The 12,293-nt window shown below is 43.0% G+C and overlaps 1 protein-coding gene across 1 annotated transcript; it reads right to left on the bottom strand.

Annotated features, from left to right (window-relative positions):
- Positions 1-3,187: 3,187 nt before the first annotated feature.
- On the bottom strand, positions 3,188-11,979 carry IL4 (interleukin 4). Its single transcript, XM_058540920.1, has 4 exons — positions 11,794-11,979; positions 11,466-11,519; positions 5,668-5,799; positions 3,188-3,289 (listed from the first exon to the last, which is right to left on the bottom strand). Exons 1-4 carry the CDS (start codon positions 11,929-11,931, stop codon positions 3,188-3,190), a joined length of 426 nt encoding a protein of 141 aa, XP_058396903.1. The 5' UTR covers positions 11,932-11,979.
- Between the last annotated feature and the right edge of the window lie 314 nt (positions 11,980-12,293).

The raw sequence follows: 12,293 nt of genomic DNA, 5'->3' as shown, positions 1-12,293 counted from the left end.
TACTTGCCTTGCCCTCAGTGGAAGCTGGTAGGAACTGAGAAGCTAACCTTGCATGATCATAGGCCAGGCCAAGCTTTGCTCCGTGAGGTGGCTGTGCTTTGCCCTCTGCTCTAAAATTCCCCATTCTCAGATAATTTGGGCACCCTGAGAGGCCAACAAAGATGACATGTGGAGGAGGGTGAAGAAAAACAGGTCATGGTCACTGGCGTGGATAGGTCAATAGCAACAAGAGAGCCCCTGATGCTTTTTTATCAGCAGTCAGCATTTCTAACTGTGGCCCAAGAAAGTTTCAATAAAACACATTCAGCTATAAATTTGAGTGAAACATTTTTTCTTTCATTCGTTTATTCAATAAGTATTTATTGTCTACTAATGCCAGTTAGAGGTATAATATATTCATAGGTAAAAGGCGGGGGTCCAGTAGCAGGGAGGGAGGGATTCAACCTTTGCTGTCAATGTCACACATTCCATGCACAGACAAGAGGCACGTCCCATGAAGCAGGCATGGGCTGTGGCTAAGTTTCCTAAATGAATGTGCATAAATGACAAGCGTCTCAACTTTCACTTAATCCTGAAGTTTCTTTGCTCCTTGTTATGTGTGTCCTCCTCAATTCATGTTCTCTCACTCCGTTGGTAAACTCAAGGGCTTATTGTTGGGTGTTTCCATCCAGAGCCCAGAACCACCTGTCTGGAAGTAAGTAGAAATGTTAGTTGCATCTTAACCATAGAAGCTTATGACAGACCTGCCTGGAACCTGCATATGTCCTTTCTACGGCCCGTTCTAAATCTTTCTTCCTGACAGCCTTTCCTTTTACCATTCTGGCCTCATACACAAACTATAACCCACAACTCATATCCTGTGGTAAACTACAGCTCACATTAGCCATTGAATGCAAATGAGTCTCAATCAAAGAAGAAAGGAAATTAAAATTTTCAGTGTGGCCTTAGAAGGCTCCATGACTCTCTTAGTTAGTTGTTGCCCTTGGCATGCTGGTATTTTATGTGGGCAGGGTGAAACTGGCTGTGGTCAGGGTGAGACTTGAAGCTTTTGATTTGTTCCCTTATTTTGAAATGGTTAAAAGAAGTTACATGTTTTGGTATAATTTTAGTACTAGTACTAATTTTTGTCACATAAGTATAAGCGAGGATGAAAAAAGAATGCTCATTCACTGTTACTAGAACCATATTCTTGCAGAGCACGTGTCTTCAAAAGGCAAGTTTCAATGACGTGACACTTGTTTTGTTTTTTTTCCTTTTAATTTTTTTTAAATAACAGCTTTATTGAGCTATAACTCACATACTATAAAATTCATCCTTTTAAAGTGAACGATTCAGTGGGTTTTAGTATGTTCATAGAGTTGTGCAACCATCACTACAAACATCATAACATTTTCATCACTCCCCAAAGAAACCCTCTGTCCATTAACAGTCACACCCTGTTTCTCCATCCTCCCAGCCACCAATATTCTACTTTTTGCTTCTATGGATTTGCTTCTTCTGGACATTTCATATACATGGAATCATAATCATATGTGGCCTTTTGTGTCTGGCTTCTTTCACTTAGCATAATATTTCCAAGGTTCATTCATGTTGTAGCATGTATCAGTACTTTATTTCTTTTTATTGCCAAATAATATTTCATTGTATGGATATACCACATTTCGTTTATCCATTCATCAGCCAATTGACATTTGGGTTATTTCAACTTTTTTGCTATTATGAATAATGCTGCTATGAACATTTGTGTAGAGGTTTTTGTGTGGACATATGTTTTCAGTTCTCTTGAGTAGATACCTAGGATTGAAATTACAGGGTCGCATAGTAACTATGTTTAACCTTTTGAGGAACTGCCATACTGTTTTCCAAAGTGGCTGTACCATTTTTTAATCACACCAGCAATGTATGAGGATTCCAGTTTTTCCACATCTTCACCAACCTTTGTTATTGTCTGTATTTTTAACTTTAGTTTTTTGATTTTTAAAAACATTTTATCATTTATGCACATGGTCATGTGTGCACATGCACACACAGATTTAAAAGGGAAAGCCAACAGTTGTCCTGCCTTGCTTTCACCAGTCCTTATTCCAGGTCCCATTTTCGGCAAACCACCTTCCCTTTTTTGTTTTTAGTTGCTCTGGTGGCTGCCATCATAATTCCAAAGATTTCTTGATTCACTCACTATTGTTTGTTTTCACTTTTTATTATGAAAACTTTCAAACATGTATAAAAGCATAGTAGTACAATCAACCCCCGTATACCCATCCGTAGCTACAACAATCATCAATTCATGACCACTCTTGCCAACTATTTTTTGATTTATCAACTTTAGATACTGTGCGTTGATTTTTCTGTTGAAATGATGGTTTGCCTCATTTATATTACCCCTTCCAAATTTTTTATGGTAAATTATTTTTAGATCTTCTGTTACCTTTGCAATTTTGCATAATACCTAACTCTCTTGTTCTTGTTCTGTCAACCTTAGACAGTATTGCTTAATTCACTCCCTCCCCAAGTGAGCTGGGATATTAGTGCCTCACTTCTCTTTCTTTCCTTCTGCTTTTACCTCTCAACCATTTTCAGCTATACCTTTTATATTGTCAGGTTGATAGCATTTACAGTCTGTTCTGTAACCATAACTTAGTCTTCTGTGCTTTGTCTATTGGTTGCTTCTAAGAATTGAGAATCAAGAGAATTTACATTATTAGGACTTTAAATATTGTTCACTGCAAAGCCATGTAGCGTGCTAGAGTCACTGTTTTTCCCCCTATAGACTCAATATAACAACCTTTGTGCCAGTGGGAGAAGAATGTTCTAAGCATCCAGGTGACGCCTTTTCAATTCAGAATTATTTGGTAGTCAGTAAGACTCTTGGACCCATTCTACAAAGTCTCTCTTACTTATCATTTACATCTTGTGTGGCCTTGTATTCTTTAATCATTTCGTGCTTTATGTCCCTAAGTAGAGAGGGGACTCCTTGAGAGGGAAGCAGTCTTTCCTTTTTGACTCTCACACCAATTTTTAGTCTCTCAGTAAATTAAATTGGTTTCCCCCCAAATCAAGTAAACATAGCCAATGCTATTAAAGTGACATCATTCTACATATACTTTATTTTATGATGAATTATAAATATATAAATATTTTTAAAATAAAGCTATTAAAAACTCATAAATTAAAATATTCAGCTTATTCAGCTTCGACACTTTGAGTATTTCTCTTGCATGATCGTCTTTAGCCTTCCCAAAAAGTCTTTCAATGTACTCTTCTTGGCTTCATTCACAGTACAGTTGGTCTACAAAAGAAACATTTCATTAGCTTGCATTGCTAAGTATTTGAGCCTTGCTGTCATGCCCGTCTACTTGAGTCAAGCCTACTCTGACACTTGCCGCCTGAACAATTAAACCAGGGCCTCCAGTCTCGCTTGATTAGGAGTCTGACTCTGCCACTAGGCCAGCAGGGTTTGCCTGTTTTGGTGCATACTACGTATACTCCTAGAAATGGCTACTGCACCATCACTAACTGTCTGCTTTTGGGAATGCCACAGTCTCTGGAGAGGTGTGTCACACACAGCTAGGTGCTGCTCCAGAGCATAACATGAAGGTGGAGGCTCAGACCTGCCCACTGCCACACTGGGCCTTCTGTGTGGCCGCCTGAACTGCTGAGAGCGAGATTCAGTCCATTTGCCCTCCTGCCCATTCAACAGCAACACCACAATAGCACTTCAGGTGGAAAGGATTCCAGGCCCCTACCACCAAGCAATTGCTTCAGTTTGAATCTCAGCTCTACCAATTTATTAATTGCATTGCTTAGGACAAACTACTCCATTTGTAAAAGTTTCCGTTTCCTCCTTTGTAAAATGGGGACAATAGTGCCTACTTCATAAGATCATTAAGAGAATTAAAAGAATGAGTATAGTGTCAGCTCCCTATTCCATTACCTTATCTTATAAATAAAGCACCCAGGGAGGGGATGAATGTCCCCAGTTCCTCTGCTTGGCATTAGATAACATCCACTCTTGGCTCTCCCTCTTTCTTACACCATCAATTCTCCCGTCTCTACTGGATCATTCCCATTGGTATATTAACATGCTGAATATATATCCTACCTTAAAAGAGAGTCCCTCACTCCATACCTGCCCTTCAGCTACTGTGCCATTTCTTGGCAACCTGATGGCAAAACGCGTCAAGAGAGTTTTCTATACTCAGTGCCCCTTCCTTTTCACTCCTCCCCACCCCCATTCTCTGTGGGACCCACTGTAGTCAGGCTTTCATTCCCCCATCTCCATTTATATCAGCATCACTGGTGACCTCTATCGTGCCAGATCCAGTGGCCATTCTCAGTCTTCATCTTACTTGACCTTTCAGTACATTTGGCACAGTTGAGCACTCCCTCCCTATTGAAAGAGTTTCTTTGCCTTCTGGGGCACCACACACTCTTCGATTTCCTCCTCCTCCGCTCGCTACTACTCTGTCTCTTTTGCAGGACCCTCCTCTTCCTGACCTCTGTATGTTAGAGTGCCTCTGGACTCAGCCCTTGGAGCTCTCCCTTTCTCTATGTCATTTCAGGTCTATGACTTTAAATAACATCTTTCTGAGGACTCTTCATTTTATATCTCAAGGTCTGACCTCCCCTAAGCGTCAGACTTTTCCAACAATCTTCTCAACATCTCCACTTGGCTGTCCAGTACGTACCTCACACTCACTATGTACAAAATTAAACTCCCGATCTTCTGCTCAGCCTCTAGCCCTGCTTCATCCCCAGTCTTCCATTTCTGTAAACAGCACCAACTATCCCCCAGGGGCTCAGGCCATGAACCAAGAGGACCTTTTCCTCTTTCCCTCACCCCTCACAATGCATCTGTCAGCAAGTTCTTATGGTTCTATTTTTAGTTATATCCCAAATCTCGAAACCTCTACAGCTCCCACCCTGTCGAAACCACCATCATCTCCAGCCTGGATTAGTGTGGTAGCCTCCCAACAGGCCGTCTTGCTTCTGTGCTTACCCCTGTTCAGTCTATTTACCACACAGTAGCCAGAGTGATCATTGTAAATTACATAAATCAGGTTGTAGTCTCTGCCCTGCTCAAAACTCTGTGAGTATTTCCCACCATACTTGGGGCAGAATCCCAAGGCCCTGTGTGGTCTGATCTCCTGTTAAAATCTCCCTCGCTCATTCTGATCCAGGCACACGGCCTTCCTATTGATCTTTGAACACATGAAGCTCAATTCTACTTTAGGGCTTTTGCACAGCTGTTCTCTCTGCCTGGAATGTTCTTTCCCCAATTAGTCGTGTGGCCTGCTCCCCCACTTAATTCAAATATCTGCTCAGATGATGTCACCAACTATTAAATCAGCCCTGTCCTTCATAACCCCTATTTTCTTTATTCGTGTATTTTTCTTCATAGCAGTTATCACTCCTGGACATCATATTACATGTTTGTTTGCTTTTCTAACTCCCCCACTCTGTGAGAGCAGGGACTCTGCCTTCTTGTCTATAATACGGTATCCTCAGTGCCTAGAAGAGCACGTGGCACTCATAGCGCCTCAACAGATATTTGTTGAATGAATGAATGGGTTGATTAATCAAGGGTACTACCACTCATAAGGAGGAACGTTTAGAAGTGAGGCTGCAGTCCGTCAGGAGCCAGGCTGTCGGCATAATGCAGCTTACCGTGGTTGCCATGCCCCTGAGGTTCCTGTCAAGTCCATGCAGGCATCCTTGGATCAGGGACTTGTCATGTCTTTTATAGAGCTGCCGAAGCGCAGTCGCAGCTGTGCAGAAGATTTCCTTTTCAGTTGTGTTCTAGAAAGAGAAATGCCACAGATAGCCATGTGCTAGCTGTATTTCAAACATGGGAGAGAGATTTTTCCTTCTCATTTCTTCTTTCCAAGAGGACAAGTGGAGAAGGTGAGTTTACTCAACTACGGATCAGGTGTTCAAGTATTCCTGCCATGTGAATGAAGGCTGCTCATCACAGTCATAAACCTCTGTAAACAACCTTTCCCAATTACCTGCAAATGCAGCATTCTTTTCCTCAGAGCCTCTCAATTTCTTTTCCTTGGAGGGTTTTGCTGAAAGGGTACCTGAATAAAGTCACTCAGCTAAAGTAAATGACAGAGTGGAGATTTGAATGCAGAGCCATCTGTCTACACCCCATGTCTGTTTCTTTTCACCATGCAAGCTGTTCTTTCTGTGGAAGGTGCCTATGTGAGCTCATAGTCCGATTCTGCTCTCTCATTCCTATAAGGTTTTAAAATCCAGGTTTCCCTGGAAATCTTACATGCTTGTTGAGTAAACAAATGCACGTCCTTTGGCCTGGACATTGCTGCTTTGGACAGCACTCTCCATTTAGCCCTCCCATGGGAGATAGCAGTGTGTGTAGAAGCTTAGGGTCCAGGTGAGGAGATAAGACATTTGCCCACATTGCTAGAGGTGAGTGCCAGGATCAGGGCTGCATGCCCCAGGAGGTCAGGGGAAGCTTCTGGGGGAGGGTACCATTGAGCTGGGCCGTGGACAGAGCTTCTGTAAGGGGCCTGTGGCCTAGAATGTGCTCAGTCAGAACCTCCTTGGAATACTGGTAGCTCTGATGTGGGTTTGGCCACATGGCTCTTCCTTGGGACATTTGGGCCTTAGAAGAGGGAATGTACAAGGGAGGAAACAGCTCTTGTTAGGAACCCAGAAGAGGGATTGTGTCTCAGTCTGACTCAGGCCTGGTGTGTCCTCTCACTTTCCACTGAAGAACAAAGGCATGGAGCCTGGAGAGCGGTCTTAGCTTGAGCCCGATCCAGCTCAGATAAAGCTCTCTCTAGCCTCAGCCAGGACATGCTATAGTTCCTTGTGGTCCGTGGAGCAGCAGTGTGGGCATCACCTGGGAGCTTGTTAGAAATGCAGAATCTCAGGCCTCACCCCAGACCTGTTGAATCATAAATGTGCATTAACGAGATCTCCAGGGGATTTATAAAAGAAGCATGGTCCAAGCAGCTTTTTACAGTTCTTACATATGTTTTCTGATTATCAAGGTAATACATATTTACTATACAAGTAATATATTTTCAATAAAAATTAATTCACTCATTATCCCACCAGCCAGAGATAGCTACTATTAATATTTTGGTAAGTATCTTCCCAGGTATTTGTAACTTTTTTTTTTTCCAAATAGGGACCAAGTTTGATACTGTTTTGTAATCTTTTTACACTTAACATATAGTGCAAACATTTTCTTAAGTCATTCAGTAATATTTAATTTAAGAACATGAGATTGAGAGCTGCGTAGGAACTCATGGCATATTTGTATCATAATTGATCAATCCCATATCATTGTAGGTTCTTGCTTCTGTAAATAATGCGACAGTGAGTCATCTGTGTAAATCTTTGTGTTCATCTCATCTCTTTAGGCTAAATTCTAGAAGTACGGTTCATACTTGACGTTTTTTCCAGGAGGATCTAGACCTAGACCGAGGCATCAGAATACCAGTCTACAAAAGCTTCCCCTTTCCCCTGTGGGGCTTGATGGCCCATAGGCAGGGCCTTTGGAAGGACCTGCACTTAATGAACTAGCCAAGAGCCCTCCTGGGCCCTGATTCTAGTTGGAAATTTAAGAGCAGCACCAGTATCTCTGGGCTCAGGGAGTCAAGAAACCTCCCATAAATCACCATGCCTCTGGGTGCTTTGTGGGTGAGCAGAGGCGATGAGGCCAAGGCAAAGGCAGACACTCCCTGTGTATGCAGATGTAGGCAGATGCCTGTTGCTGAGAGAGAACGGTGAGGTTTAAGAGGGACAGAAGGAAACGAGCCCCTTTGCTTCTTTTCTGTTGAAACCTGTTGAGAGGGTCTGGCTCAGTGGTGTAGTGGTTAAGTTTGCGCCCTCTGCTTCGGTGACCCGGGGTTTGCGGGTTCAGATCCCAGGTGCGGACCCACGCACCACTCATCAAGCCATGCTGTGGCAGTGTCCCATATACAAAATAGAGGAAGATGGGCACAGATGTTAGCTCAGGGCTAATCTTCCTCAGCAAAAAGAGGAAGATTGGCAACGGATGTTAGCTCAGGGCCAATCTTCCTCACCAAAAAAAAAAAAAAAAACCCTAATGAGACTTTTCTGAAACTTTGTCTGGGAGCCTAGAAATTGAACTGCCTTAGTTTTGAGTATATGGCCATTTAATATAGGAAAAAACCCTCTAAAGATATTTGTCAAAAGACTTTCTAATGTAGTTAGGATAAAATAGGAATTGAAGAGTTTGAATCAAAGGGAAAACTTTAAAAGAACTAATTCTAAAGGCAGTTTTAGTTAAAGGCCTTAAAGTTTTAGTTCCGTTGGTGTTGCAGCAACAGGATGACACTCCATACCGACTGCTTTCATCTGCTTGTCCACCTTTCACTGCCTGAGTGTGTCTAGCATAGCTCAAGGCTAGCCGACCTTGCAGTTCAGAGCTGCTCAGGAGAAGAGACTCAAAAGGGGGGCCTAGGGCCATGCCAGGAGGAAACCCGTCCCCCATGGAATGTCAGCCAATGGCAGAATGCCGTCAGGGAGAGTTCTCCTGTGACAGTGGCTCTTGTTAGAGTTCTAACTTGGATCTTGGCCAGCTTCATTTAGGGCCATAAAGATCCAGTCCTACTTGTGTTGTATTCATTATCTCCACTCTTTTGCCCAAGTTTAGTCAGCCAGTGCTATATGTGAGGAAATCCTTTACTTTCATTTAAAAAAGCTTTGAGGGTCGGCATAGAGCTCTCTGAAAAAGTAAGGACTTTAGCTCTCTTTGGTAAGTAGAAAATACCTCCAACTAATGATCCCCCCAAAAAGTCCTTCACAGACCACCTAGCTTGCTTGCTTTCCACTTCGCTCTTCCTCAGACCACCTTAATTTCATAGACACCCACGTAGACGTTGACTATGAAACTCAGGATTTAGATCAGCGCGTTCTTTCCAGCAACTGTCAAGAGCAGGATGCTACTCAACTTGGAGATACTGGAATTCTTGATCACCAAAAGAAATAAAAGTAATACTCTGGATCTTGGAAAGATGTTCTTCTTTAGAAACACAAAGAAGTAACTTTTGGGCCGGCCCCGTGGCTTAGCGGTTAAGTGCGCGCGCTCCGCTGCTGGCGGCCTGGGTTCGGTCCCGGGCGCGCACCGAAGCACCGCTTCTCTGGCCATGCTGAGGCTGGGTCCCACATACAGCAACTAAAAGGAGGTGCAGCTATGACATACAACTATCTACTGGGGCTTTGGGGGAATAAATAAATAAATAAAATTATTAAAAAAAAAAACTCATTTAGGGCCGGCCCCGTGGCTTAGCGGTTAGGTGCGTGTGCTCCGCTGCTGGTGGCCCAGGTTCGGATCCCGGGCGCGCACCGACGCACCGCTTCTCTGGCCATGCTGAGGCCGCCTCCCACGTACAGCAACGAGGGATGTGCAGCTATGACATACAACTATCTACTGGGGCTTTGGGAGAAAAAATAAATAAAAATTAAAAAAAAACAAAAAGATTCTTTCAAAAAAAAAAAAAAGTAACTTTTCCTCCCACATACCACCTTTGTGGCTTTTGAAAATAACAACCTTTCCTTGTTCTGAAATATCCTAATAGATAAGTAAGCAGGGCTGAGTCTTTGAGGAAAAGAAAAGAGTGGAAGAATGAGGTTGGTAATCCAGGAGGAAAAGAAGCAGCAGGGGAAGGCATAGAGAGAGGTACGAGTGAAGGAGGGCAGTGGGGACGTGTTTCGGGAGACGTCTGCCCATGTGGTGAGGGAGTATGTGAGAACTGAGTGAAGTAGAGGGCCAAGAACAGGAGGAAAGCAGTGTGGCCTGGTGCGGGCAAGGGTGGCTGGGTCTTCTAGAGATAGCCCAGAGTGGGGTCGCCTGGGCTTGGAGTCACAGAGGGTTTGATCATTTCCAACCCCTGGCCCCTCCTCCTTAGAATGATTACTTCTCTACAACGAGTTTTTGCCTTTAATCAAGAGTTATATCATGTTACAATAACACTTTCCACTAATTCAAGAGGCAGAGTCCAACCAGCTTTCAAAATCACTTTCATATCTTCAGCTGTGGAAACTGAGGCAGAAAGAAGTGTGGAGACTTGCCAGAGGCCACACGGCCGGTTAGTGGCAGAACTGGGACTAAAATCACGGGCTGCCTCACTTCCAGACCCTTGGCTCTTCCTCCTGGGCCCTGCCCTTGGCTTTGGTAGAGCCCTCTATCCAGTACGGCTGCCCTCTGGACAACCCAGAGCACACCCCAGTGGACTCTTGGCTATTTTATATACATGTATAAAACTTTAAAATATAATATTTTATATATACATATAAAGTCTCCAAGTCCTTCCAACCTTCTGATGGACAGAGTCTGATACATGATGAGATTCTGAAGGACAACAGCATATAATATATATTATTATATAATACATGTAATATATGTTATTATATATTATACATTTTATATAATATTATATACAATTACATTACAATATATATTATTATATATCAGACTCATGGAATAACCTTTAATGAAATGAGATATCCAGATAAAGGCCTGAAGAACAATTTTCCTCGTGAAGTAGGACAGGCCTGTCTAGGTCTGGGTGGCCCTGCCAACTCACAGGGCTTCACTCCCGGCCAAGTTACCTGCTCTAGTACACATGGAAAGCAAGTGGTTAGGAGACCACTGGTAAATTGAAGCTTTGGGTTTTTCATTCTCAGTCGTGTGTTTCCATGAAAACAGGAACTGATGTGCACAAAGCTATTGATATGGCTGTAGTCATGTGTTTGTCAGAGAAAATGTACTATCAGCTGTCAAATCTATCTCCTCCCACTACAGATAGAGGGGCGGGGGTGAGACGGCACAGGAGGTGGAAAGGCAAGATGCCCGAGCAGCCAGAAGCAGGGATGTGTTGGACCCCATCTGGCAGGATGGGTCGAGCCCAAGCTAGAGAGGAGTTGGCAGGACAGAGCAAGGTGAAGGTCTCTGGACAGCTGCCCCGGAGCTGGTAGGCTGTTAGATGACCAGGCTGCGGAAGAGGAGGGGCTCTGGCGGTACCTTTTCTGTTGCCGTAGGAAGTCTCTTAGACAAAATGAAAGCTCCCTCAACCTGTAATCTCAAATATCTGTTTTTGTGAGAGTATTTGGTTTTCAGAAATGTATGGGCCAGAAAAATTCTCTCCTTCCACAAGCATTTATTGAGTGCCTCCTATATTCCGGGCAGTAGGCCTGAGCTGGGTAAAATCCTAAAGAGCTTTTCCTTGACCAGCATCTGAATTAGAATTACAAAATCCAAGCCTTCTATTACATATCTTCTAAATCAAGTGAAACCGGAAACACCAAAATATGTTTGAGAGTAAAGATCAGAATTCTCCTTCTTTGAAAACATTTAACACTTTATAGTTAATTCGAGTCAGTTTGCTTTCCGCTAAGAAAGTTTCTTGTCAAAGACCTGTGGATGGGTCTCCTCTCCCAAGTCACCCATCTCCCAAAGCAGTTCTTACCTTTGGGCCAGCAAAGGTGTCTGCTACAATCAGCTCCATGCACGCAGTCTTGTCCTAGGCAGGAACGCGAGAGCAAGAGGCAGTTACCTCCAACTGTACAAAGTAATCCTTGCTGAGCAGCTCTCACTCACTCAAACTGAAAAAACTTTCTACAATCCCTCAGGAAAAAAAAAAAAAAAAAAAGCGCCAGGGAGAAGTCCCTGCTCTGCTCCTTATCATGTCACCCACTCTGAACTTCTCAAGAAGCTGTTATGTTCTTCTCATCGTCTAAGAATACTCACAACATCACCAGAACATCTGGAGAGATGGTGCCAGATAGCTTACTCACCTTTCCCTCTGTGAGGTTGTTCAGCGTTTTGATGATCTCTCGCAAGGTGTTGTTATTGCATTTGTGTCCGTGGATGAAGTTGCTGGTACATGCTAATAAGCAGAACAGTGCTGGAATCAGTTGGGAGATGAGACCCATTAATAGATCTCTATTTGCAATGACAATGTGAGACGATTAGTTTACCAGGAGAAGCTAACAATGCAATTCTGACAAAGATATCTCTATATATAGATTTAAAATTGCTGAAACTGAGGGAAAATGAGTTTACATTGGAAAATTTCATTACACCAGGTTGTCAGTCGTTTGGGGCCAATCAGCGCCTCTCTTCCAGGAGAAAAAATGCCTCACAGAAACAGGTAAAATGTTCCTGTGAAATCAGACCAATAGGAAAATGAAACCTTTTTTTAAAATTAACTACAAAGTATCAGCATAGGAAATTACACCATAATTTGCTCTTTAGATTAATCTTATCAGCTTGGGGTTGTTGCTGGCTTTTTGCT

Source organism: Diceros bicornis, chromosome 1, assembly GCF_020826845.1.
Source record: "Diceros bicornis minor isolate mBicDic1 chromosome 1, mDicBic1.mat.cur, whole genome shotgun sequence".
In the NCBI taxonomy this organism is placed as follows: Eukaryota; Metazoa; Chordata; class Mammalia; order Perissodactyla; family Rhinocerotidae; genus Diceros; species Diceros bicornis.
The sequence above is the reverse complement of the archived record's forward strand: the minus strand, read 5'-3'. Positions and strand labels throughout refer to the sequence as shown.